The 26,207-nt window shown below is 38.1% G+C and overlaps 6 protein-coding genes across 11 annotated transcripts in view; 2 read left to right on the forward strand and 4 right to left on the reverse strand.

Annotated features, from left to right (window-relative positions):
* Window positions 1–201: 201 nt before the first annotated feature.
* Window positions 202–4,089, reverse strand: LOC111433150 (serine/threonine-protein kinase D6PKL1-like). The gene is made up of 3 exons (XM_023070102.1): window positions 3,859–4,089; window positions 1,429–3,294; window positions 202–1,218 (listed from the first exon to the last, which is right to left on the reverse strand). Exons 2-3 carry the CDS (start codon window positions 3,165–3,167, stop codon window positions 372–374), a joined length of 2,586 nt encoding a protein of 861 aa, XP_022925870.1. The 5' UTR covers window positions 3,168–3,294; window positions 3,859–4,089; the 3' UTR covers window positions 202–371.
* An 895-nt stretch (window positions 4,090–4,984) lies between these two features.
* On the reverse strand, window positions 4,985–6,113 carry LOC111433228 (60S acidic ribosomal protein P2-like). 2 transcript variants are annotated; one of them, XM_023070205.1, is made up of 4 exons: window positions 5,996–6,113; window positions 5,798–5,887; window positions 5,432–5,655; window positions 4,985–5,340 (listed from the first exon to the last, which is right to left on the reverse strand). In XM_023070205.1, the coding sequence occupies exons 2-4, from the start codon at window positions 5,883–5,885 to the stop codon at window positions 5,314–5,316; spliced, it is 339 nt and encodes a 112-aa protein (XP_022925973.1). In that variant the 5' UTR covers window positions 5,886–5,887; window positions 5,996–6,113; the 3' UTR covers window positions 4,985–5,313. The 2 variants fall into 2 exon arrangements, with proteins under 2 accessions (XP_022925973.1, XP_022925971.1); XM_023070203.1 differs by having other exon boundaries at window positions 5,798–5,895.
* Window positions 6,114–7,614: 1,501 nt separating this feature from the next.
* LOC111432970 (IQ domain-containing protein IQM3-like) lies at window positions 7,615–10,333 on the forward strand. 2 transcript variants are annotated; one of them, XM_023069810.1, is made up of 9 exons: window positions 7,617–8,082; window positions 8,164–8,278; window positions 8,352–8,417; window positions 8,487–8,575; window positions 8,669–8,756; window positions 8,838–8,987; window positions 9,070–9,162; window positions 9,599–9,700; window positions 9,782–10,333. In XM_023069810.1, exons 1-9 carry the CDS (start codon window positions 7,748–7,750, stop codon window positions 10,214–10,216), a joined length of 1,473 nt encoding a protein of 490 aa, XP_022925578.1. In that variant the 5' UTR covers window positions 7,617–7,747; the 3' UTR covers window positions 10,217–10,333. The 2 variants fall into 2 exon arrangements, with proteins under 2 accessions (XP_022925577.1, XP_022925578.1); XM_023069809.1 differs by having other exon boundaries at window positions 7,615–8,082; window positions 8,352–8,575.
* Window positions 10,334–12,031: 1,698 nt separating this feature from the next.
* On the forward strand, window positions 12,032–14,199 carry LOC111433207 (GDSL esterase/lipase At5g03610-like). Its single transcript, XM_023070177.1, has 5 exons — window positions 12,032–12,135; window positions 12,223–12,423; window positions 12,492–12,766; window positions 12,897–13,203; window positions 13,870–14,199. Exons 1-5 carry the CDS (start codon window positions 12,084–12,086, stop codon window positions 14,079–14,081), a joined length of 1,047 nt encoding a protein of 348 aa, XP_022925945.1. The 5' UTR covers window positions 12,032–12,083; the 3' UTR covers window positions 14,082–14,199.
* Window positions 14,200–14,840: 641 nt separating this feature from the next.
* LOC111433004 (GDSL esterase/lipase At5g03610-like) lies at window positions 14,841–19,737 on the reverse strand. Of its 3 annotated transcripts, none has more exons than XM_023069883.1 (4): window positions 19,502–19,729; window positions 15,969–16,193; window positions 15,535–15,815; window positions 14,841–15,468 (listed from the first exon to the last, which is right to left on the reverse strand). In XM_023069883.1, the coding sequence occupies exons 1-4, from the start codon at window positions 19,557–19,559 to the stop codon at window positions 14,953–14,955; spliced, it is 1,080 nt and encodes a 359-aa protein (XP_022925651.1). In that variant the 5' UTR covers window positions 19,560–19,729; the 3' UTR covers window positions 14,841–14,952. The 3 variants fall into 3 exon arrangements, with proteins under 3 accessions (XP_022925651.1, XP_022925650.1, XP_022925652.1); XM_023069882.1 differs by lacking the exon at window positions 19,502–19,729 and adding an exon at window positions 16,265–16,578; XM_023069884.1 differs by lacking the exons at window positions 14,841–15,468; window positions 15,535–15,815; window positions 15,969–16,193 and adding exons at window positions 18,084–18,691; window positions 18,758–19,038; window positions 19,215–19,430 and having other exon boundaries at window positions 19,502–19,737.
* Window positions 19,738–21,596: 1,859 nt separating this feature from the next.
* LOC111433276 (transcription initiation factor TFIID subunit 12) overlaps window positions 21,597–26,207 on the reverse strand; it is a 6,936-nt gene continuing 2,325 nt past the window's right edge. The window contains exons 2-9 of one of the 2 annotated variants that reach the window (XR_002708762.1): window positions 25,673–25,801; window positions 24,595–25,113; window positions 24,313–24,387; window positions 22,626–22,704; window positions 22,461–22,525; window positions 22,296–22,331; window positions 22,034–22,208; window positions 21,597–21,955 (exon numbers count right to left, since the gene is read on the reverse strand). Coding sequence is in view for 1 of the 2 variants with exons in the window: in XM_023070271.1 (XP_022926039.1) it covers window positions 22,104–22,208; window positions 22,296–22,331; window positions 22,461–22,525; window positions 22,626–22,704; window positions 24,313–24,387; window positions 24,595–25,113; window positions 25,673–25,801 (1,008 nt within the window). In the remaining variant the exon portion in view is untranslated. The remainder of the gene's footprint in view (window positions 21,956–22,033; window positions 22,209–22,295; window positions 22,332–22,460; window positions 22,526–22,625; window positions 22,705–24,312; window positions 24,388–24,594; window positions 25,114–25,672; window positions 25,802–26,207) is intronic. The other variant, XM_023070271.1, reaches the window with a different exon arrangement.

The following is a 26,207-nucleotide window of genomic DNA, read 5'->3' on the forward strand; positions in this document are numbered from 1 at the left end:
TTTTTATTTGAAAAAAAAAATTAATTCTAAATTTTTTATTAGTCGAATTGCAAATAATTATTTAGCGAAGTACAATAACTAATAATTGCACAGAAAATGAAATAATTTAAATAATTTTGTAAATTAAGCTGAGCGACACTCCACATTCTGAGTTCGATCCATCCATGAAGCTTAAGATATATATATATATCTCACCCTAAGTTGGCATAAGATTTCCTGTATTCAGAGGCTACCAAAAGGATATGTTGATACATAATATTGAACTCAGAGACCTTTGATGAAGCAATGAAAATGGTAAGCATTGATACAAATATTCTCGACCAAATTTACATCATACGCTACAATATTAATTACAGCAAGGTCGGCGAGTTCTAAAACAGTTCGAACTCGAGGTGTTCTCCAGTGGACTTGCTTTCCAAATACCTGAACTTGTTTTGTTGAGCAATCATGCTTGTAATGTCCATATCACATAAGTCAGGAAGTTCTGGAGGGATTGCACAACGGATCAATGCCCAGTTTAGCCCCTCGAAGAATGGGTGCTGTTTGATTTCTGCAGCCCCTTTCTCTGTCCTGAATCGATTTTCGGGTTCTTTTATCAACAGTCCTCGGATAAGATCTCTTGCTTGGAAACTAACGATCGGGCTGTCGGGAAAACTGAGGCTCTGAATGATTACATTGGTTAATGTTTCTTCATTGTTTGAACCCTTGAATGGGGTTCTACCATATAGAAGCTCATATAGAAAAACACCAAACGTCCACCAATCGACTGCAGCTCCATGACCCTCGCCTTTAATGATCTCGGGAGCCAAATATTCGTGAGTGCCAACGAAGGAATTTGATCGTGCATCAGTGGGTTCGGCAATGAGCTGGGGCAATGACCTGAACTGTGTTGTGAGGTCAGGTTTTGACTTCCTTGCTTTGGATGTAGCAGGTAAGAACCTGGGGCTGAAGCATGGGACTTGACATGATGGTCCAATGCAAAATGGCTCAACACAACTAGAATCTCTACCTGGAACTGAGGTTTTCACCAAGTCTGCATTGAAGGATGACGACTTCAGGAGCGTTGGACTGACCGTGCACCTAAGCGACAGGTCAAAGTCGGTAAGCATTATGTGACCATCTTCCCTGACAAGAATGTTCTCGGGTTTTAAATCTCGATAAATAACACCAAGCATGTGCAAGTACTCCAAAGCAAGAAGGACCTCAGCAACATAAAATCTGCAAAATGGTATAGACGAGCAGTTTTAGCCAAATTCTGTGACCAATCATCAACGCGACGAAAATTATAGTAATACGCATACAAGTACAGAATAAGTATACACGAGCAGCATTTGCCTCAAATTTGTATATATTTCGTGTGCTTTTTGAGCCTATTTAATGTCAGCAAACAAGGTGCAGAAGGTGAAATCAAATATCATATAACCTTACCTTGCTGCGGGTTCAGGAAAAACTCTGCTTAGCTGCTTCTGCCTAAGAACATGAAGATCTCCTCCAGGACAATACTCCATGACGAGACATGATAAATTATCAGAAGTAAATTGAACATAAAGTGTTGGAAGGAAGGGATGATCTAGCATTCTAAGTATTTCTCTCTCAGTTTGCGCTCTCGGCATTTTCTTCCGTCTTGCTAGAAACTCATTGTCCATGACCTTGATGGCAAATAAGCAACTAGTGCCAGTTAGCTCAGCAAGATACACGGTTCCGATGTCACCACAACCAAGCTTCTTTAAAAGATTGAAATGCCGCAAGCTGAGGACCCCATGCTCCAATTGTGCATGGCGTATGGCTTCCCACCTAACATCTTTCGACATATGAGGTCTGTTACCATTACTGGATCCACGACCATTGCTGTCATCACTTATAATACTCGTCGTACTGCTACTGTAATCACCTTGACTACTTTTTGAGCTTTGAGAAAATTCGCCCTTATCCCGTGCCCTTGTATTTCTTTTTACTCTAACATCAGAAGCCTTGCCATCCCCGTAGATGCCTGATTTGCTAATGCCTGATTTCGAATTCGTCATGCTTACACCAGTGCCAAGACCACTAAACTGGGATGCAGAGCCCTTCATTGAGTCTTTAGCTGCACCATTCAATGCACAGTGGCATCGCTCACATATCAACTTCCTATTACTAGGATCCGTATCATCATTGACTGCATTGTATGTGCTTGAACTACATGTTGGAGAACTCAAATCCTGTTTGACTTTCTTCTTAGCCAGCCCCTTGTTCCTAATAACGGGTTTAACCGAACGGGAGGCACTTCTAGATAACTTGGTAACCTTATTGCCACTACCCAACTTAGACGAAGATGCAGTTTGCATCCTACCTTTTTGTCCTGCCTTGGACGATGCCGCTTTATCTGCTACCCTGCTTCCAGCAAGAATTTTCTTCTCCTTCTCTAAAACCTTGCCAATAGTGCAGGAAGATAACGATGGTGGGGTAACGGACTCCTCTTCCTTCTCCAGCTCTGCCCTTAATGTTTGAGATCCAACTTTCCTTGACGACGTGGTATTGACGTTTTGTTCCACAGTAACAACCTCGCTATAATTTTTTGTTTTGGCAATAGGCAACTGAAAGGAACGAGCACTTTCAACCGGAGATTTAACAGAAGATGCCTGGACATGCTTAAGTCTCTTCTCAAAGTTCAATTTCTTTTCCTCTTGAACCAGAGATATTTCAACCATGCGTGAAGAAGAGCCTGACTCAGTAGCTTCAACCATAACTGAATTATACAATGTCTTGATCCGCCCCGCTTCGGAGATTCTTGAAGAGCTAGACAATTTTGATGCTCTCTTCATAGCAGCCATTTCAGACGCTTTCGAAACGCATAGTTCCCTAAGTGCTTGCTTCAGACTACCAGAATCGGAAGTACCAATACCTGGTGAGCGAGGTATGCCAACAGTGATCGGCTTCTTTAGTGTACTTTTTCTCAGTGCATTTACCTCTACTTGCGAATGACCTAAACTCTTGGATGCATTTTTAATACTAATTGACTCAAAAATCTGATTGATATCATCCTCTAGAGATCCTTTGAATCCAATTTTCAATGCAGAAAGTTTTCGATCTTTATTTGATAAGAAATCTGAATGATGAGAACCTACCTTACTTTGAACAGGTTTGATTTCTTCCCTTGCTTCAACAATTTCACAAGTACCAGTTCCCATTACTAACTCCACTCGCTATACGAAAGCCCTTAGATAATGAGTCTCACACTCTTGAGCTGTTCTTTGCATCACTAGAACATTGATTATCCGCTCTTCCACTCGCCATAAGCTGCGACATTCAGGCCATCTAATCATCACAAAAACATCAAGATACGAATTAAGAGGAGACATGAAGAGATAAGAAATAACGGAAGTACAATTAACTGCCGACTGGGTAATGATTAGCACCCATTATTTCCATTATACCATTTGCCCCAATAGTCACTTGCATCGTCCAAGAAATGGTCGAAGACGCATTCATAAAACAGCTCAAGATTTAGAAACATCAATGAGTTCCAGCAACAGAAGACGAAAATATTAATCGCTTTCAAAAACGGATGGATCGAATAAACCACAAACCCACCACTCCAACTTCAAACCACCAAAATCCCATCTCAGATTCTACAGCAATACGTTAAATGACATTGTAGAGTGATAAAAACGAACAGTATTAACATAACAACAAAGGGACAGCAGGAAAATGGGATTTGACAAAAACAGCGAAAAAGAAACAGAAACCTCAGCATCCAAGAGCGAGAGCTCAAAAACATAGCTGGGATAGCAAAATCCAGAAAGAACTCCACAAGGAATCAAAATCAAAAGAAAAAAAAAAAAAAAAAGGAGGGAGAGTGAGATCAGAGACGGCATTTACCTGAGGCGAAGTGAATTGAAAGGGCGCACACAATGGAGCCCAGTGATAGGATTGTGAAGAATGCAAAGGAGATGAACGCATAAACACTTGGGAAAACCTAGTTTGGGGTCCGGAGCGGTGGGCGGAGAGAAGAAGGGAGAGACGGAGGTCTAGAGAGAGAAAGAGAGAGTAAAATAGTATCTTTCTGTTCAGAATTCTGAGACTGCCTCTGAGTACTTAGGAGAGATAAGGCCCCGCTTTGGCACCTTATGAGCACTGCCCACTGGGTTTAATGCAACACACAAATATAATAAATTAATAATAATATTATCTTTTTAAAAATACTTTAAAATAATAATTTCCAATTAAAATCTCAAATTTTCATTTTTTATTTTTTTTTATTATTGTGAGATATATAAATATATGGACATATATTGAGCAAGGGAATGAAGCATAGGATCCAATTTGAAAATGATAAAATTAGAAGTAAGATGACAAGGAGGAGACAATTCACATTTTCTTCTTCTGACCACTTTTGGCTGCCTCCTATTTTTCTACTTCTCTCTACTTTTTTTTAATTCAATAACCTGATTCACTATTTTGTGAAAATAATAGATCATACCATGATATTTGTAGAAAAATGTGAAGGGTGCCAGTATCTATTATAAATGGTATCAAAGCTAGATACCAAATAGTGTGCCAACAAAGACACCGGCAAAAGAAGGGATTTTAGTTTTTATGGTTGATTTAGGTAGGTGAGTGAATTAATTATTATAAGATAGTTATAAATATGTTACGTGAAACGAAAACCCAATAATACAGAAAGAGATAGAGGAATAATGAGGCACAAGAAGCCATCGCTTTCAGATGCTATGACCACCATGAAAGAGATGGTTGTGAACTTGTCAGCTTCCCCAACAAAAAAGTTTCAAACAGAGAGATGGGATGTCTCCCTCTTTTCAGTGTCTCTGCTTTGGTGCCGCCTTCCCACTGCCCGCCTCCCTTTATGACTCCGTTCAATACCCATTTGGTTTGGCATCAATGCTCTGTGCATATTCCCTACTGTCAGGTGGCTCCTTATGAGCGTCCAAGTTGCTTGGATTCAACCATCAGTCGAGAGCCTTTTGAGCTAAGGGCTATCCAATCATACATAAATTTAAGCATAGATAAATTAAGCAAGTTTCCACAAGTTATGGGCTATCCAATCAGAGAGATGTTCTTGAGCTAGGGGTGAAAGAAAACGGACAAAACACTTCAAAACTTGGAAATATTTTATAGAAAGGCTGAAGAACATGCCATACAAGAGACATAAACTAGCCAGGAATTGATAAATTCACATAAAACTAAATGGGTCTATAACTATAACCGGACATAATAGTTCATCCTATATCATAATTAAGTAACCAAAAATCCAGGTCTCTAGATAGCAGTTTGAATGAATCCGAGTACTGTGTAAGGGAGGGTTGCAAAATCTGGTTAATCAAAGAGACTGAAGCACATCTCCTGTATCATACAAGCAAGAAACAAATAAGGATATTGGTTAGAAGAATGAAACAAGTTTAATTCGGATTCTGAATGAATTTGTGATACTTACATCCTCTGACTCTTCTTCAACTTCTTTCTTGTCCTCATTCACAGGCTCGGCAGCCACAGCAGCAGAAGCAGCGCCACCGCCACCGGCAGCTACAGGAATAGCAGAACCAACAGAAGAGATTGATGCCATCTTCTCCCTTCCACTGGCTATGACCTCTGCTAAATCTTTGCCCTTAACTTGGGAAAGAAGCAACTCTATTCTTTCATCTTCAACCTCTATTCCAACTGCGAATGTACGCCGATTAACAATTCAAATTTTCAATTTATGAACTGCATTTACGGTAATCAACCAGACTAAACGCAAAATCAAATTAATCTACTCTAATGAGTACGGAATCGAATCAAAACAAAACCCTAAATATCATACCAGAGCCGAGAATGGCGTTGATATCCTCAACGGAAGGGTGAGTGTTTCCGCCCAAAACAGCCAACAAATACGCCGCAACTATCTTCATCTCTGAAAATCTATAAAAAGAAAAGGAAGCTCGAATCAAACCGTGTTAAAACACTCTGCCCAATGTAACTAAAACATGAACAGAATGGATGAAGGAGACGAAGAACATACCGGAGACGGAGGAGAAAACAATCGCACAAGATGAATGGTGGAATTGGAGAAAGAAACTAAGCTATATGAAAGAATTTAAAGGGGAAATTTGGAGAAATTTTCCTTATTCCCGCTGTTCCATAATTTCCTTATTCCCGGCTGTTCCATAATTTTGATTTCTCCATTAATTTGAAATATTTTCCAAATTTATCACACTTGGAATTTTATTCCATTTTGGTCATTTATTATCGGTCCATATATTTTTTTTAATAAATTTTAAAATTAGGTTAATTTATCGTTTAGAATTTCCTTATATGTTAAATTCAAATTTAGGTAAAACAAAAATTACCTTAAAATATTTGAACTTTCCAACTTGGTTCTACTCTCTAAATTTTCCCATATATTTCAAAAACATCATATTTTGAACTATTTAAATTTAAAAATATATTTTTTTATTTGTAAACTCTAAAATTATAATTTTTTATTTAAGGACATTTGTAATATAAAAATAGATTGTATAAATAATTCTAATGATATATTTTGAGATTAAATAAATAAAATTGTTTCAATTATTAAGATATATAGTTTAAATTGATTAAATTGCATTTTGATGGCTTCTCTCGTAAATAATTGAGAAGGGACACAAATTTGATTTATGTGTGCAAATATTATAACACTACATGCAACTATTAAACAATTCCATATGATATGGTGGAATTTGATTGGATGGGTCGCAAATTATATTAATTATCCAAATACCATTTATATACAATGTTTTTATATTGCATTTTTAAATATTTATTTATAATTGAGGCGTTCTTCTCATCACAATATAATATTTTAATGAATTAAATAAATTAATTAATAAAAATACTTGATCTTTTTATTATTTCATGTGTTACAAAATCCTAGGATGACATAAAAATAATAGTTTCTAATGTTCCACTAATTGGATTAAACTTTACTAAATGAATCAATTTTAATTTATTCAAAAATTTTCTAGAAAAAATAGCCAGAAATTTAACAAAAATTTTACGAAAAAAATTAGAATTTAAATTAATATTTACTCCAAATAAAAAAGAAGAAGCCGACGTGAAAAGAAAAAAAAAATGTGAGAAATGAAGATAATGTGGAGTATATTTATTTGTGTGGGTTGGTGAAGAGGCAAGGGGTGTGGTATACAAATAAAACAGCCCATATTTGGGACAGCCAAGTGAGGGACTCACTAAAAACTGCCCCTTCGAATTATTCGTTCTATGTCGATAAAAATTTATTAGATATAAAATTTAAAACGATTCGAACATAGTTAAAACTGATTCGATATCATTTACGGTATTAAAAGATACTTTGTATACTTAAAAGGGAAACACTTGATATCACTTATTTATATGTTATGTGTCACGGTCTTGCTTAACCAAGACGTGTTGTCTATGGTCGTATATTGGAATACTCATTCTAAATTTCTTGGTATTTCATGTTGTGTCAATATAGGGTGGTATGACTGTTCACCACAATGATCTCTACATCCGCCAATGCTAAAATGTCTCAAAATGTATCACACGGGTATATGATTAATCGACACTTCTTCCTACCTACGTTATATGTTATATACTATAAAGTCGTTGTCCTCGTAACGAAGAAACCATGTAGAGCATTGGGCCATAGAAATAAATGCAAAGCAAAGAGTGGAACACCCTCTGTAAATAGCCTTGCCTTAAAATCCAGGCTTTCATTCTTCCATTGCAGCTCCTCTAGCTTTCATACGCTCTTTCAATGGAGGTTCAAACTCAGAGCTTCTCCACCGCCTTTGACTGTGTCCCAACCACCACCGCTCCTCCATTTTCCTACTCCTTGAACCGCATGGGCCTCCCGTTTTCCTCATCCCGGACGGAAATGCCCCATTCCCCGACCCCCGCCGGTTCCATCTCCGGCAATGATTCCACCTCCCTTCGAATTGCATTTCCCTCCACATCAAACGCCGATGACTCCTTTCCTCCCTTCGCCGTACTGACGGAGCCGACGGCTGCCTTGAAACTGCAGAAGGTTTACAGGAGCTATCGTACTCGCCGGAGATTGGCTGATTCCGCCGTTGTGGCAGAAGAACTCTGGTAACACACATTTTAGCTTCTGGGTCTTTGAGTTTTGTTGTTTTGATGGTGGAAAATGGTGTTTATTTTATGATGTTGAAGGTGGAGAGCCTTAGACTATGCGAGACTGAATCACAGTACAATTTCTTTCTTCAATTTCTCTAAACCTGAAACTGCAGCTTCCCGATGGACCCGAATCATGTTAAATGCTTCCAAGGTATGAATCTAACAGGAACCCATGTTAGATGCTTCGGCTCAAATTTTGCTGAACATGTTTTGTTTTGTTGAAGGTGGGTAAGGGATTGTCCAAAGATGGAAAAGCACAAAAGTTAGCCTTTCAGCATTGGATCGAAGCCGTAATTTACATCTCCATTATTCAACTCCCTTTTCCTCTCCCTTTTGTTAAACAAATTTGGGCTTTGCAGATTGATCCACGCCATCGCTATGGCCATAACTTGCATCTCTACTACGAACAATGGTGTCAAGGCGATGTTGGTCAGCCCTTTTTCTATTGGTCAGAAACAACTTCTCCATTGAATCTATAGTCCCCTTATGGTTTCTAAAACGCATTTACTAGGGTGAAGTTTTCACACATTTCACTGTACAGGCTAGATGTAGGAGATGGAAAGGATTTAGAACTAAACGAGTGCCCGAGATCGAAACTCAGGCAGCAATGTATTGTGTATCTTGGACCGGTAAGTGGTTTCATTTATCATAATTTCATACGAGTTCAGCAATGATTGAGTAACAGATTGATAATTCAAGGTTGTTTTCAGCAAGAGAGGGAAGATTATGAATATATAATACTGCAAGGCAAGATTATCCACAAACAATCTGGGAAACTCTTGGACACAAACAAAGAATCATCACCTGGAGCGAAGTGGATATTTGTCATGTGCACTGCCAAGAAACTTTATGCTGGTGAAGTGAGAATTTCTTCGAATATTGTCTTCATGTTCTGTTTTTTTCTAGCAATGGGATAATTAATAGTATATGAATGTGTTACAGAAGAAAAAGGGAATGTTCCATCACTCTAGCTTCTTGGCTGGAGGTGCTACATTAGCTGCTGGAAGGCTGGAAACTGAGGACGGAGTTCTTAAGGTAGTTGCTTGTAGTGTTCTAGTTGAAGTGACATAAGTCATTCACTCTAATATCAGCTTCAATATCAGCTTCAAGGCACGAAAGTGTGAAATCCCACGAAAGAGGAACGAAACATTCCTTGTAAAGATGTGGAAACCGTCTCTCTAGTAGACACGTTTATAATCGTGAGGCTGACGGCAATACGTAACTAGTCAAAGCGGACAGTATATGCTAGTAGTGGACTTGAGCTGTTACAAATAGTATCAAAGCCAGACACCGAAAGGTGTGTCAGCGAGAACGCTGGCCCCCAAGAGGGGTGGATTGTGAGATCCCACGTTGGTTGGAGAGAGGAACAAAGCATTCATTATAAAGTTGTGAAAACTTCTTCTAGACTGACAGTGATACATAACGAATTAAAGCGGACAATATTAATATTAATGGGTTTGTTGTTGTTTAGACTATATCAGCTTACAGTGGACATTATCGGCCAACTGAGGCTAGTCTTGTCAGCTTTTTATCCTTTCTTCATGAGAATGGAGTAAATCTCGATGAAGTTCAGGTAATTTGTTACTCCTGAGAACTCCAAAATTGTTGGGATTAGATATCTGATCAACATTTCACCTCTCTGTTGTGTCTTAAGGTCTACAAGGCCAGCGATGATTCTGAAAGCTATGGCCATGAAGGTGGAAGCGATGAGAGTTTCATATCATCAAGCCGATTAGCTGAAGTTTCCATAGTTGAAACCAAAACAGAATACCGAAGGACATTTTCCGGGGGTCTGCCGAGCCCGAGGGCCGAGCTCCCGAGGAGTGCCATATTGGAGAGGATAAACTCCAAGAAAACAGCAAAATCATATCAATTGGGGCATCAGCTGTCACTGAAGTGGACAACGGGAGCTGGTCCGAGAATCGGCTGTGTAGCTGACTATCCTGTGGAACTTAGAGTACAAGCCTTGGAGTTTGTTAATCTATCTCCAACTGTTGGCTCTGCACAAGGTTCAAACTTTGAATCACCTACTTTAAATTTCTGTTCTGAACTCTGCAATGGATGTCAGGATAATTCCTCTGGAAACTAAACTGATATTCCCCAGTTTTCCATGCTTTAATGTTTGATATTGAATCCTATGGACATTGTAATGCCTCTCCAACACTTCTGCTGTCGAGATTTACATCTACTATCTAGTTTGGTTGAACAACACTTTTGAACAAACCCTGTATTTGTCTCTTCTAATCGAGGTAGGATCTCACAATCTATATGCTTTTGGAGCTCAGCGTTCTTGTTGGCATATCGCTTGGTGTCCACCTCTTTGAGGCTTAGTGTCCTGGCTGGCACATCGCTTGGTGTCCACCCTCTTTCGGGCTTAGCGTCCTAGCTGGCACACTGCCCAATGCTCACCCCTTCGGGGCTTAGAGTTTTTGTTGGCACACTGTCCAATGTCCACCTCTCTTTGAGGCTCAGCGTCTTTCCTGGCACAGCACTTAATGTCCACCCTCCATTAAAACTCAACGTCCTTGCTGGCACACTGTTCAGTGTCTAGTTCTGATATCATTTGTGTACCTGTCTCGTATATGCTCCATCGAGCTGGCCAATTTTGTATAAGCAGCAGCCAAGATGTCTATCCCTAGTGCAGAAAATGTGTGCACATTCTCGACGGTGGACAATTCAGGGCCGTCAAAATCCCCTTCTTCATGGCATTAAAAGGCCCCAATTGCTTGGCCGTCCCTGAACAAATCCATCGCTGGCGAGCCTATGGAGACAGAAATCAACCCCAAAGTTGGCAAGCGCGTCCATTTTGTCGACAGCTATTCGCGCTGAAGGCACGCCGACGCGGGCCGTCCCTTCGGCCAGGGCGTACAACCTCGCCCTCTCCACCATCGACGCCGTGCCCCTCCGTGTTCGCTTCAATCACTTTGCTCTTTCAATATCGATTTGTCAACCAATCCATTAATTTACCGAATCATATTCAATGGATTTTCCAAAATGATATCAGTATACTGCATTAAATTAACATAATTGAGATCATTACGATAAAAAAAAAAAAAAAAAAAATACTATCTCTGTTGGTATGAGATTGTTTGAGAAGTCCAAAGTAAAGCATGAGAACTTATGCGACAGTATCTTTTTTAATGGTCAACTCTTTGCCACTCATATTTCCTCTAATGATCCGCTGTTCATTCATGTAAAATGGTTAATGATCCGCTATCTAAAATGGTTTAAATTTATGTCTTTACTTTTGGTGTCTTGAGAAACTTCATCTATTTCTTATTAATAAATCCATGATCTTTTTAATTTGTAAACGTAGAACTACTATTTTCAATAACCATCAACCGTAGCAACCGACACAAACAACGTTGTATAAAATTTACTTTAAGTATCTAAGATACCAATTGTAAAAGTTAGAGGTATGAATCTCAACCACATAAACCATTGCGTCGTGTGTGTATTTTGGAACCACCGATAAGGACATGGATTGGATCATGTGACAGAAAAAATCAAGAAAGCCAAGTCCTTTTACACAATAGACAATACGTATAGTATGCCAATATTGCTTCCCGTCGTTTCTTTATCCCATCTTTCTTCTTTCATAACACGTGAAACTTGATCTATAATTGTGTGTACTCCAATTATCTATGAGTCCCATCTCTTAGGGCATCAAACAAGATTTGATATCTACGATGATATGATATATCATCGCTACGTTTAAATTAGATATCTTCGATTACTTCGGTAACATAAATTATTGCCAGTTTGGTCTATAAATTTTGTGTTTGATTAAGTCGTGAGATTGACCGCTTATTTATTAGCTAATCATAATATTAAAAGTTTATGGATTTGTTATACGCTCGACGTGATTAATCGGTCAATGCACCTCCGAAACACTATTTATACGATGCCATTGAACTGGTTTGAGCATGAAGTGAAACACAAGACTAACCTTGTCAATGGAGTCAACAAAGCTCTTCCTTCCATTCTTCACTCTCTCTCTTCTCTCAGGTTGGAGATCAATGTGTCATGGTGTTTCTAGATAATTAAAGCTTTTTGAATTTGAGTTGAAGAGCTGTGCATGTTTTTGTTTTTCAGGGCTAGGGTTTGCTCGTCATCACCATCATCAGCATCGCCATCTTCAAACGAGCAAGCTCTTTGTGTTCGGAGATTCATACGTCGACACGGGCAACACTAGTCCGTCTGATCCAAATTATCCAAAGACTCCATATGGGGTTACTTTTCCCGGGCATCCCGATGGACGTTTCTCGAATGGCCGTGTTCTGACCGATTACGTAGGTAAATGATCATGCCTCACATCGCACTTTAAGATATATTGTGTTGTAACCTCCAATGAACATATGCAGCAAGAATTATAGGCCTCAAATCTCCAATCCCATATAGAGTTGTGGAAAAGGAGGGAGTGGAAGGGGCAAAAGATGGCGTCAACTTTGCTTATGGTGGCACCGGTGTGTTCAAAACGGGGTATGATTTGCCAACAATGACCACACAAATTGACTTCCTACAACACCTTATTGCAAACTCTACGTTCACGCCTCAAGGCATTAACTCCTCCTTTGCCCTTGTCTCCGTTTCTGGCAATGACTATTCTTATTACCTCTCCACAAATGGCTCGATTAAGGTGAAGAATAGGTTCATGCATCTCGTATGCATGTACTGACATTTATTTAGTTCATAACTCTCATTATTGTCTAGGATGTAAATCTTTGTGCTTGTTTGTTAAATTTGTGTTTGTGGGTGTTTGGGTGTAGGGCTTCATACCGCTCATCGTACGAGTCGTGAAGCAAATCGAAGTGAACTTGAAACGCATCCATAGCTTGGGAGTGAAGAAAATAAGTATAACAGCATTAGGGCCGCTGCAATGTGTGCCTGAAATCACATCCAGTTCTGATTTCAAGCATTGCAATTCAAGTCTGGCACTGTTGGTTGATTTCCACAACCTTTTGTTGCGACAAGCTGTGGACAAACTGAACAAGGAAACAAATGATTCTCCTTTCTTCATTCTTGATCTCCATGCTGCATTTTTATCTATAATCCAAAACAAAGGAGACCCCCAAGGTAAACCCAAGTCTAACGCTTCGAAAACATGAACGATAGCAGCCCAAGTCCCCCGCCAGCAGATATTGTCCTCTTTAGGTTTTCAACGATAGCAGCCTAAGCCCACCACCAACAGATGTTGTCCTCCTAAGGTTTTCCCTCAAGGTTTTAAAACGCATTTACGTTTACGTCTATTAGGTACAGATTTCTACACCCTTATAAGAATGTTTCATTCTACTTTCCAACCGACGTGGGGTTTCACAATCTATCTCATTTAGGGGCTCAGCGTCATAGTTGGCACGCTTGTACATACACCTTTATAAGAATGTTTCATTCTACTCCCCAAACGACGTGGGGTTCCACAATCTACCCCTTTAGGGGCTCAGTGTCCTCATTGGCACACTTGTACAACCCAAGCCCAAACCTACGGCAAGCAGATAAACAAAAGTTAAACTCTCGTTCATACTGCTGCACTGAACTATTTCCTTGCTCTATGCTTAGAAATTAACGTTGCTTCAAGGGTGTGGAAAAATATCCCGGGCTTATAAGCTATTTTAAAGACCCATTTTAAAACCTTGATAGGAATCTTAGAAGGGAATAATATCTGTTAGCCGTGATCTTTTGAGATGTTATATGAACGTTATATAGGAAAACCCTAATTTTTTTTAGCTGGTTTTATGGATGCAGGAAGTATAAAATTTGAAACCCCATTGCAGCCATGTTGCTATGGAGCAAGCCCTGGGTATTATTGTGGGAGTGTGGATGAAGATGGGCAGAAGAAGTATGTATTATGCGAAGATCCTAACTCAGCCTTCTTTTGGGACGAGGTGCACCCAACTCAACAGGGATGGATTGCGGCGCTTACCTTCTTGATCTCCGCTATGAAACAACATGTGTAGACCAACTGGGTCGCCATTTTATGTTCTCTGCTACCTTGGACTCACTCAATTCCTGTCTCTCTCTATCAATTTAATAAAGCTTCTGGCTAAAGGGAGCATTGCTGAACTCAGTGTTGTGGAATACAGTGGCTAATAAGTTAGGTTAATTAATAGTGTACCTTAAATTTTTAAATTTAAAAAAAAAATGCTGTTATAATTAATTTTGAACGAAAATGATTATTTAAAACATTCTTAAAAGTTTCATCTTATAAAATGTTTTAGAATATCTAAGTTTTTTAATATTATTTTTTAAAGTTTGTATTTTTGGTACTTAAAAATATATTTTTTTAACTTTAAAAAAAAGTTTCTAACGTGTTTTTTTTAAGCTTCCAAAATTATTAAGGAAAGGGTATTTAAAAAAAAAAAATTAATTTAAAGTTACTATTGAAAATTTAAAAATTTAGAAGTATATGCAAAGGTGAAGGTTGCTCCGATACCATTTGTAATAGTCCAAATTTACTGCTAATAAATATTGTCTGTTTTGCCCCGTTACTTATTGTCGTCAATTTCACAGTTTTAAAATGTATCTGATAGGGAGAGGTTTCCACACCCTTATCGTTCCCTCTCACAATCCACTCCTTAATGGTTAGTGTTATCATCATCACTCCACAGGTGTCTGGCTCTCGTACTATTTGTAATAGCCCAAGTTCATTATCCATGGTCGTTAGTCTCACAATTTTAAAATATGTCTAAAAAGAAAAAAATTAAGTATCTAAAGTCGAAAAGATGAAAAGATTACACAATTTGATTTTGATAGGGAAGCAATTTATTAGTACATATTGGTATGGTAGGTGTGGCACAATGCCATAATGTTAGCCTCCATTAATTCAACTTAAAAATGGTTGCGAAAGCTTTTAAAAGCAGAGATAGCAGCGGCCCATCCTTGTTGCGTAGGATGCACCGAATCCCAAAAGAAAGCTGCTTTCTGATCCTCACATAACACAAACATCTTCTTCCCTTCTCCGTCCACACTCCCGCAACTAAATCCACTCCCCACTCCATAACAACACGGCTTCAGTGGCGTCTTGAACTCTCCATTGTTGTATCTCTTCCGCCCTTCAATTATGGACATGAACGCCCCATACACATCAACAACGAACACCTTTGAAGAATGCTTCGTTTCTTGGTTCAGCTTCTTCACAGCTTCCTTCAACAACAAGTTGTGAAACTGCACCAACGAGTTTATGGTTTCATTGCATTGCTTGTACGACGAGGGAGCTGTAAATACCGGAAGACATCCCAATGGGCCTAGCCCTGTCACCGCTATCTTCTTCACTCCCAATCCCCCAATGCGTTTCAAATTCACGATGATCTGACTCACTACCGACATTATGAACGGTTTCAATCCCTGTAAAACACATGGGAATTTCAGTTTATGATTCTATTGGGGTTAGATTGCGGAATTCATTGATACCTGTCTAGAGCTGTTCATGGCGAAGTAAAAGGCATAGTCGTTGCCGGAAGCAGAGACGAGTGCGACAGAGGATTGGGCGTCTGTATTGGTGAATATGGAATCGCCATGACGGAGCTGTTGAAAGAAGTCGATCTGGGTTGTCATGTTTGGCAAAGGATACTCTGTGTCGAAGACGCCGGTTCCCCCAAATGCAAAGTTTACTCCTGTTTCTTTGAATCTTCTCAACCCGACTCTGTTTCGGACACTGAATGGGATCGGAGATTTCAACCCGACATGTCTCGCTGCATTCAATTATTCCCATACGTTCCATTAAATTTCGAGATTAAGATCATTTTAAGGCCTCGTTTGACAGCCATTTGTTTCTAGTAAGAACAGGACGGTCGGAAAATCGGCGAAACAGAGAGAGACAGAAACAGAGACAGAGATTTGTTTACCTGCAAAATCAGTGAGAACACGACCATCGGAGAAACGGCCAATGGGTTTTCCTGGAAAAGTAATTCCATAAGGAAATTGCAGAGCGGGGGAAATGGGAAAAAGAATGTTGCCGGTATCAGCATAGGAATCCCCAAAAACAAACAGCTTTGTTGGCCGGAAACGGTGGCGGAGATGGCGGCGGCGGTGGTGGTGGTGATTGTAAACGCCACCAGCCGATCCTCGTCCTAAATGGAAGAAATTAGAGAGAGAAGAAACAGAAATTGTGAAGTAAATGAAATAAGCACAGAAACCAAACCTGAGAAAAGAGAGATGAGAAGGAGGAGAGAGAAGAGAAGGCGGAGAACAAAATCCATCATATTGATAATGATTGAATTATAAGGTGAAAGGGAAATTGTTGCAGGTGTTTGATTACTGGATCGTATGCTTTCACAACGTTAAGCGGTGGCCGGCGGAGAAGCCGCTTGTTCTTGTAAGCTTGAATACAATCGGTGAAGACTCGCAATATATACATGTAATGTTTAACGACAAACAAACGACATCACTTTGGACAGTTATTTTTCATCCTTAAATGAATTGTTTGGTAATTTTTGTTTCTAGTTTGTTTTTCTGTTTTCAAATTTCCACCTGTTCATACTGTATGGTTATCCAAACTCCTGACAATCGAGTCAGGTTCACGATTAAAGATTAGTTGTCGAACTCCTAATCATCCCCATATAACTGTATACATCGTAAACTTATGACATAGAGACATAATAGCAATCTAAATATGAATATCTAGTCATAAAATAGTGCCATTTCAGTAAACATACATAATCACATTCAACATTGTTGTCTCAACTCATACTATGCTCAAACATATATAATCGAGTTTCTTGATAAATGTACATCATAACATTTAACGTACTCTTACATACATTAAACCAACTCATTTCATACTCAAATTTCTATGACATACTTCTCATATCATACTTTCATATATACTACGAGCATAGCTAAATCTAAGGTTTTAAGGTTCCACCTAATTAAAAAGTGGGACACTTTTTGTTCGGATTTGCATTCTTAATAACTCTAAAATCCTCGAATAATTCCAAATCGGAGCTGAAACGAGAAAATTACGCAAAAGGAACAAAATTGGTCCAATTGAACAGAACCAGGTCAGACTGGCCCAATTGGACATAACCGGGTTGGGCTATCGGTTCGGCCCACTACCGGGCGGGTCGTCGGGTCGGCCGCACGCCCGTTGGGCCGAGTGCCCGAGCTGGGCCGCATGGGATGTGCGGCCCATGTTGGGCCACGTGGGCTTTGCACCCTTTTTTTTCTTCTTCTCTCTCATCTTGAGCGTGTGTTTTCTCTCACCTCTGACTTCCTCTCTCATTTTTTTTAAAAAAGTTTGTATTTTAAAACTTTTAAAAGAAACATTTTCCAAATTTATTTTTTAAGATTTTTTTTAGTTAAGGTTATTATTGAAAATTTGGAAGTCAGATAAAATAAAAATTTATACGTGTTTTTTCATTAAATTAACCTTTTAAAAAATTATTGCAAAGAAGTAAATAAGAAAATTATTCCAACTCATCTCCATGAAATTCTTCATTTATGTTTCCCTCTCACAATCCACCCCTCCTATCCAGCTCTAATACCATTTGTAACAATTAAATTATACCCCGAGTAAATATTTGTCCATTTTGGTCCCATATGTATCGTCATTAGCCCCAATTAGATTTCATTAGATATGTGTGGTTGGTAAACAAGGAACGGTTTTTTTTAGCAAGGCACAGAATATCTTGTCAAATATTCAACATGATTCCATGAGATCTAATTTCATTCAAGTAATAGATTCTATTCAATTGGATTTTATTAGTAACCAAGATTTGGAATATCACTGGTGGATCAACCAAAGAGAGATTCAACAACTAAAAAAAAGATCAATTCTTTAGGATCCTTTCTTCAAACCAAAGGGACAAAGATAGAATCAAACCGATTCCCTAAATGCTTTTTCGAATATTCTTTCATAATTTTAAAACGTGTCTAGAGGTTTGTATGTTCTTGTCCCATATTTTATTTTAACGAACAGTAATATTGCACGAAAAAATTAGATGAAAAGATGTGTGAATTGATTTTGATATGGAAGAGGTTTATTAGTACATGTTGTTATGTTGTTATGGTGGGTGTGGCACAATGCCATAACATCATTCTCCACTAATTCAACTTAAAAATGGTTGCGAAAGGCTTTTAAAGCGGAAAACGCAGCAGCCCATCCTTGTTGTGTAGGATGAACTGCATCCCAATAGAAAGCTTTCTTGGGATCTTTACATAACACAAACATCTTCTTCCCTTCTCCATCCACACTCCCGCAATCAAATCCACTCTTCACTCCAAAACAACACGGCTTCAATGGCGTCTTGAACACTCCATTGTTGTATCTCTTCTCCCCTTCAATTATGGACATGAACGCCCCATACATATCAAGAACAAACACCTTCGAAGAATGCTTCGTTTCTTGGTTCAGCTTCTTCACTGCTTTCTTCAGCAAGAAGTTGTGAAACTTCACGAACGAGTTTATGGTTTCATTGCATTTCTTGAACGACGAGGGAGCTGTAAATGCCGGAAGACACCCCAATGGGCCTAGCCCTGTCACCGCTATCTTCTTCACTCCCAACTCCCCAATGCGTTTCAAATCCACGATGATCTGGTTCACTACCGTGTTTATGAACGGTTTCAATCCCTGTAAAACACATCGGAATTTCAGTTTGTGATTCTCTTGGGGTTAGATTACGGAATTGATTGGTACCTGTTTAGGGCCGTTAGTGATTATGTCCAAGGAATAGTCATTGCCGGAAACAGAGACGAGTGCGGCGGAGAATTGGTTGTCTGTTTTGGTGGACAGAGATTCGCCATGTTGGAGCTGTTGAAAGAAGTCGATTTGGGTTGTCATGTTTGGGAAAGGAAACGATGTGTCGAAGACGCCGGTTCCCCCAAATGCAAAATTTACTCCTGTTTCTTTGAATCTTCTCAACCCGACTCTGTTTTGGACAGTGAATGGGATCGGAGATTTCAACCCGACATATCTCGCTGCATTCAATTATTCCCATACGTTCCATTACATTTCAAGATTAAGATTATTTTAAGGCCTTGTGTGACAGCCATTTGTGTTTGGTAAGAACAGGACGGTCGGAAAATCGGTGAGACAGAGAGAGACAGAAACAGAGACAGAAACAGAGACGAAACAGAGACAGAGATTTGTTTACCTGCAAAATCAGTGAGAACACGACCATCGGAGAAACGGCCACTGGGTTTTCCTGGAAAAGTGATTCCATAAGGAAATTGCTGAGCGCTGGAAAGGGGAATAAGAATGTTGCCAGTATCAACATAGGAATCCCCGAAAACAAACAGCTTTGTTGGCCGGAGACGGTGGCGCTGGTGGTGGTGGTGGTGATTGTAAACGCCACCAGCCGATACTCGTCCTAAATGGCAGAAATTAGAGAGAGAACAAGTAGAAATTGTGAAGTAATTCAAATAAGCACAGAATCCAAACCTGAGAAGAGAGAGATGAGGAGGAGGAGAGAGAAGAGAAGGCGGAGAACAAAATCCATTATATTGATAATGATTCAATTATAAGGTGAAAGGGAGTTTGATTACTGGATGGTATGATTTGAATGGGCTATATATTACAGAGCATTAGGGATGGTGGTTCCAGAAAAACGTTAAGCGGCGGCCGGCGGAGATGCCACTTATTGTTGTAAGCTTGAATACAATCGGTGAAGATGCGACAATATATATATATATATAAAATATAATGTTTAACGACAAACAAACGACATCACTTTGGACAGTTGTTTTTCATCCTTCAACTGAATTATTTGGCAATATTTTTGTTTCTAATTTGTAAACATAGGAGTGTTCCATTTCTAGATTCTCATAAAAGTTCCAAAATTATCAAAATTAAGTTTCTTGTTTTGTGTTTGGTTTTCAATTTTTTCGAACTTGTTTTTTTCGACTTGAAATGCAAAATAAATATAATGTAACCATTTTATTCATTCAAATATACATGAACAAAAAGAAAACGAGACTATTTTTCTATTTTAGAAAAGAGGAGACAAAGAAAAAAATAGAACGAGAAGAAGTTCATCATTTATACTCCGTTTTATAATCATTTAATTTTAGAATAAAGAAAAATAGATGTAATTTGGACTGATTTTTTGAGGAGGGTATATATGACCATGACATTGCATATATATTATTTGTGGGTAAAGCATATATTATATTGTGGAATATGTTTAATATATATATATATATATTGGTAATGTGGCACAAGAAATTTGGATTAATCGTCAGGCTTTAACTTTTTTGGTAAATTATAGCTGGAGCTACGGTGTATAAAAATGACATTAGCTACCTACCAAATATTGAAATCTATTTTCCTTATATATTTCTTTTGATATTATGATCTCAAATGTTTTTTCCTTATACATTTTTTTTTAGTAGACCGAACTTCCTTTTATATTCATGATTTTAATTTTGAGAGATCTAATTTAAAAACGAATTCCAATCAAAACTGAAATCTTTACAAAAGTTATGAATGAGAGGACTGAATCAAGTTAAGATAGGTTTAAACATTTTTTTCAACGTATTTAATCATAAAATGTTAGTAAGTATTTTTTTTTTTGAATTTATTGAGAGGCTCGTGTTATTCATTTAAACTTTTGTTTCATGTATTTGAAATATTTATTTATTTTAAAAAAAACATTAAATTAAAGTTTGAAATTCTATGTTCTTAAAAATTACCATCCAAAGACCATAAACCCATAATCAAAACTTGTTCCAAACAAAAGAAAATTACAATGATCACAGAACATGAGAGATTGGGTTGAAAGGAACCCGATAATTGATAAATTAAGTGAGAAACGGCATGAATAATTGATAAACTAAAAGTTACTTTATGGAATTGGGTTTCTGTTTGGGGTAATATATAAGAGATTGGAATTGGAAGCGAAGGGGGTTTATTATAACGTAATGTAACGACCTAAGCCCACTGCTAATCGATAGTCTTTTTTAGGTTTTCCCTTCTAGACTTCCTCTAAGGTTTTGAAACGTGTCTACTAGGGACATGTTTCCACACCCTTACAAATAATGTTTCATTCTCTCCAACCAATGTGAGATCTCACAATCCACCTCATTCGGGGCCCAACATCCTCACTGGCACTCGTTCCCCTCTCCAATCAATGTGAGGACCTCCCAATCCACCCATTTTGGGGCCAGCGTCTTCGCTAGCACACCCTTAAGAAGAGATTTCTACACCCTTATAAAAAATGATTCGTTCTCTTCTCTAACACACATGGGATCTCACAACCCACGTGGGGTCTCATAGAACTAACTTCTTTGAGAGGAAGTTCAAAGGTTTCTTCAAGCAAGTTGGCGCAAAGGAAGCCTTCTAAGTGTGGTCAGCTCAACTGCTTAATTAAGTGCCAGGCTTTCCCCTCAAAATTTCAGATGATTTTATAATATAATGACCCTGAATCATCGAATTCATAAACGTCTAGACCCACTTCTCATATGCTTTCATGCTTATTGTTTAAGTAAATGATGAACCACCATACCGAACTATCTGATTGTTCCTACATTAAAATGAATTGATGAATAAATGACCTACTCAATACTTACATCCTTGATAACCTCCTTTGAAGTTGAGGCATGTCCCGCCAGCAATAGACAAACTAAAATTCTGGATCAATTGTCAGAGCCACTAAAGCAGTCATACTCTCAAAGCAAAATAACATAATTCACTAAAAAATTTGCACAAGTTAACAAAAATATCTTTTCAAGATTAGAGTAGACAGAACAGTGTCAAAATGATTCTCCAACCTTCTCCTTTTGACAAATTAAAGATTAAAGGTATTGAACAAACCATTAGCCTCTCTACCTTTACAGACGTGCAATGGAGCGCAATTCTCAATCTTCAATCTTTCATTGTCGAAAATCATGACACTTCCTGTACGTCAGTACAAGTTACAAATATCAGCACCTGCTGATACACGTTTTATATGCTAGCCACAAACAACTTGCATACCTTATCGATTCCAGTACCATCAGTATATACCTCATACAAATTCACATAGCTGGTGCTTTTGGTGAGCATGCTAAACTGCAGGTGTTTTTGCCAGACTGCTTTTGGTATTTCCAGCGGCCTGTCCGGCAGAACTCCTGGTACTTGCCATCTCACTTGCCACAATAGACTTTTTGACCTGCCAGGAAAAAACAGGATTTGACATTGAATGAACCGTAACATCACATTTCAAAAGTGCCATAAATAATAGAGAGGGGCCACTCACTGCTGCAAGACGCTCTCTATGAGTATCATTTGTAAGCTGCAAAAATTTCAGATAAATTTTATGAGGAAAGAAAGTTCAATTCTTTAAGGCTTGACCACCATTGACAAGAAGAAAGTTATTAGCACAACTGCCACTACAGATACTAGCCACCAATTATATATGTACCGGTTTTCTGAATATCTTAATCTCGTCACTGCAAAACCCAGGAAGTGTTATATTCCAGTTTTTTTCTGCGTAGAAGTAGAAGAGAGTCAATAATGAGCAAACAATATATTTGTAAGACTCGAGTCTTAAACATAGCTATTGGCTGTCCGGTAGCAAATAACCAACCAAGATGTAGAAGGATGTCTTTTGCTTCCAATGTGGTTGATTTGCGATGCTTTGCTAATGAGCAACCAAATGTTGTAATCTGCACAAACAACCAGAAAAGGTATTAATTAACAACATAAACATATCAGACGCACCCTCAAATGATTCAACAGAAAGTCCAAATTGATCAATTCCAAATATTCGCTATTTTTCAGATGCACCCTCAAAAGATTTCAGTAAGACCTTAAAATAACTTTTTACAATGGTATTAACCTTCAAAGAACATTTCAGAAGCATCATAGGTGGATATATATATATATATATATGCAACCACTCAATTATTACATGCCCCTATTCAATATGCCAAAATCAGTTCGGTGGTGAACAGCTTTGCCATTTTGAAAAGATTCAAAGAAATATCTTTTACGAAGATGCCTCAAGTGAAGGGGGTTCCTTTCTTAGGTTCCCAAACCTCAAATGAGGATACCTTGGGAGGAAATCTGGTCCCTTACTAGACATGCCTCTCGGGACTCCCATTTTGTTCTTTGGAGAAAAGTTAGCCTTCTTAAATCTAAAGGGCTCCCTTGGCATTGGCCAACATATTGAATACAAAAACATTGCTCTTCTCAATAAAATAGCTAATGGCTATGGAGATTCCTTTCAGAACAAAACTGGCGCAAAATTAACTATGATATTACTTAATATGGTTGGAAAATTCCTATCATCATTTTATATGTTGCAACATTTATATGCTTGAATGAGAGTTTCTTACAGGCATACTATTTTTATTATGAATATCTTTTCATCCACCCCACGTTCAAGTCTCAATTGGTCTCTTGCTTTGGTAGTTTCTACACCTTGTCCATTCCCATTGAAATTCAAGGCACTTGATGGGATAGCCTCAAAGGATTCAAAAGGACCCCACTTTCTCTCTCCCTCTATTCTCTCTCCTCCTTTTGCTGACGACAGCCGATAGGTAGTAGTAGATAAATAATTATGATAATTTAAACTACACGTAATGAAATATTCAATTTATCATGAGAAAATACTAGCTAAACATGATTTGAAAGCTAACATTGCCATCTATGATTCCTGTACATCTCTTGGGATTGTACGAACAACCAAACCCACTATCCAACATTGAACATCCTTGGGCATCCAATCTCTAATATACTCAAACATCCAACAAAACCGTGGAACAACAACAACGTAGCTTAAGACTGATAGAACCCTAATATAGTGAAATATAAAAGATAATGGAATTCAATGACTCCCCCATGTTTTGCGACACTTGGAACCTCCCCTCTTGAGAAACCACTCAAGTCTGAATCAATCAATTAAACAATTCTCTACCTTCATCCTTTTCCACCTCCTCTATTAATAACAATCACCCTAACAACTACCCTAACTAATTACTATTATACCTTAAAATGTCTAATTATACCTAATAGCATTCCTATCAGTGACTTAAGTAGGGAAAACTATTAATAACGTAGTTCAAAACATTAATGAATTTTGAAAAATGATTTCAATCCATCCTTTCTTATTACCCATTTAAGAGGATAGTCCATTTCTCATCCTTGTTGGGTAAAATGAGATCTTTAAGAGTGAAAAACCAAAGTCTAATCCATTGGAGCGATTAAGGAATAATAATAATGAGAAACTATAAAATATTCTAATGAACATAACGTTAAATTTAATTACTCACTGATTCAACAAACTCTTCTGCTAGATCAACAAGTAAATCTTCCACTTCAGGATCCAATCTTTCAGATGGATCAATCTGCGCAAAGAAAGTACCATAAATCAGAAGTAAAATATAGGACTGGAGACCCAACACCAAAATTAAAGGCGAATAAAATTTGCATGAAAGAAGTTAAGAGCATATTTGACTTCAGAAATTATTTAATCTCTATCCTATCAACTATGCACCATAATCCAAATTATTGTCACCAACAACTTGACAAGAAAAGAAAAGCTAATTACTAACCTGGTTAACCAATTCGCCAATACTTCTTTTGCTGAGAATTCTACTACAGGGTTCTTCAGTTTCTGCGCTTACAGCTCTGCTCTGGGACATTGTCTGTGTATTACTAGTTTGTGAAGGTGCAAGAGGAGAAGCCTTCGGGTTTGCTGGCCCCTGAGCTCTTGCAGCCTGTTGTTGATGTGGTAAGCCTTGTGAACTCCTTGATGGTTGAAACTGTTGTGCAAAATGCTCTTGCTGCTGATGTGATTGTGCAGGTTGTTGCTGAGGGGTTGATGAAATTTGCTGTTGCTGAGAAGCTGGAGTTAAGGGATGGTTCTGTTGTTGAGGGATATGTGATCTTTGCTGCAAAGCAGGTGAGTTTGCCTGTGGTCTATATGAAGGTGTTGGAAGTGGTGGTTTTCCTTGTGAGGTAGATGGCAACCATGGCTGGTTGGAGGGTTGCATACCTTGTGATGTGTTTGGCAATGAAGAACTTGGAGAACTTGCTGATGGAACTCTCAAGAGTCCATGGCCTTGGAAATTCTGAAATTTGGAAAAGTTAACAAAATTTAGTAAGAAAGGCGCAAGTTTAATAAAATAAAGTTCTTCATAGACAATCCACTTGGACAGAGGTAGCAAGAAGAAGAAAATGTATTTGAATATAAAAGCTAGACAAACACACAATTAAGACATATACCACCATAATGCACATTAATACAAACAGAACAGTTTCCCACCTAAACTAAATGTAACACAATCTCTCACCTAACCAAATGAGAAGTCCACTCTCTTCAACAACTACCGTTCCAACAAAAGATGAATACACTAATTGGGTCATGAGTTGTTTATATCATGCAAAAGCAATTGCCATCATGATTTTGTAATATGAAGATTTCCAAGATCTTAAAGAATCAAGAAATGAGCACAAAATAATAGTGAATTGAGACAACCCACGGCTTCCCAAAATAGATGAAAATTTTGTTTGTGACTATGGGCTTCCAAACACGTATTTGATTGCAGCAACATTTTAACCAAACGTGTGGATCCAAACAGAATATTAATAATCGATATTCAATTTTTCAGCTAGATAGTTGTTACTAACTTGGGCAGTTGAGTTTGGGGTAGATGGCATCCTGAGAGAGGATTGCACTGGTCTCTGCGGCATATGAGAACTAGAACCACTTGATCCCAACATTCCCAATCCCTGCATTCCTTGCATAGGAGGTCTCACCTACATGTTCCAAACAACCATCAAATAAAGTAGCAGACAATTAATCCAACCAGAAGAGCAGATGAGTATGATGCAAACAATAAACTAAGCATATAAAATGCTACAAAAAGTTTATACCAGGACATCTGAATCACTATTTTTTAACACCAGTTACAGATGGCGGAAAGGAGAGAAAAGAAAACAAATTTTGTTACAGATTCAGTATGTCTACTAATACCTCGATGGTAGGATTAGTTTGCCAGAACATTAATTCAACATTCAGAATGTCAATATTCTTTGTTAAAAAGGAGGGAACTTTCTTTCTCTTGATTTACTTTTATCCTTCCAAGCAGTATTTTAAATCCGAAAAAAAAAAAAAAAAAAAAAAAAAAAAAAAAAAAAAAAAAAAAAAAAAAAAAAAAAAAAA

Source organism: Cucurbita moschata, unplaced genomic scaffold (genome assembly GCF_002738365.1).
Source record: "Cucurbita moschata cultivar Rifu unplaced genomic scaffold, Cmos_1.0 Cmo_Scf00041, whole genome shotgun sequence".
NCBI classification, from domain to species: domain Eukaryota; kingdom Viridiplantae; phylum Streptophyta; class Magnoliopsida; order Cucurbitales; family Cucurbitaceae; genus Cucurbita; species Cucurbita moschata.

Coding starts and splice junctions, on each gene's coding strand:
- LOC111433150 (XM_023070102.1), bottom strand. CDS start 3,167: ATGGGAACTGGTACTTGTGAAATTGTTGAAGCAAGGGAAGAAATCAAA. Junction 1,219..1,428: donor TTTCCTGAACCCGCAGCAAG/GTAAGGTTATAT, acceptor ACCATTTTGCAG/ATTTTATGTTGCTGAGGTCC.
- LOC111433228 (XM_023070205.1), bottom strand. CDS start 5,885: ATGAAGATAGTTGCGGCGTATTTGTTGGCTGTTTTGGGCGGAAACACT. Junction 5,656..5,797: donor CAACGCCATTCTCGGCTCTG/GTATGATATTTA, acceptor GTACATTCGCAG/TTGGAATAGAGGTTGAAGAT. Junction 5,341..5,431: donor TTGAAGAAGAGTCAGAGGAT/GTAAGTATCACA, acceptor TGTATGATACAG/GAGATGTGCTTCAGTCTCTT.
- LOC111433207 (XM_023070177.1), top strand. CDS start 12,084: ATGGAGTCAACAAAGCTCTTCCTTCCATTCTTCACTCTCTCTCTTCTC. Junction 12,424..12,491: donor TGTTCTGACCGATTACGTAG/GTAAATGATCAT, acceptor GAACATATGCAG/CAAGAATTATAGGCCTCAAA. Junction 13,204..13,869: donor AAACAAAGGAGACCCCCAAG/GTAAACCCAAGT, acceptor TTATGGATGCAG/GAAGTATAAAATTTGAAACC.
- LOC111433004 (XM_023069882.1), bottom strand. CDS start 16,325: ATGATGGATTTTGTTCTCCGCCTTCTCTTCTCTCTCCTCCTTCTCATC. Junction 15,816..15,968: donor TGTTCTCACTGATTTTGCAG/GTAAACAAATCT, acceptor AATTGAATGCAG/CGAGACATGTCGGGTTGAAA. Junction 15,469..15,534: donor CCATGAACAGCTCTAGACAG/GTATCAATGAAT, acceptor TGTGTTTTACAG/GGATTGAAACCGTTCATAAT.
- LOC111432970 (XM_023069809.1), top strand. CDS start 7,748: ATGGAGGTTCAAACTCAGAGCTTCTCCACCGCCTTTGACTGTGTCCCA. Junction 8,757..8,837: donor GTATTGTGTATCTTGGACCG/GTAAGTGGTTTC, acceptor GGTTGTTTTCAG/CAAGAGAGGGAAGATTATGA. Junction 9,163..9,598: donor CTGAGGACGGAGTTCTTAAG/GTAGTTGCTTGT, acceptor GTTGTTGTTTAG/ACTATATCAGCTTACAGTGG.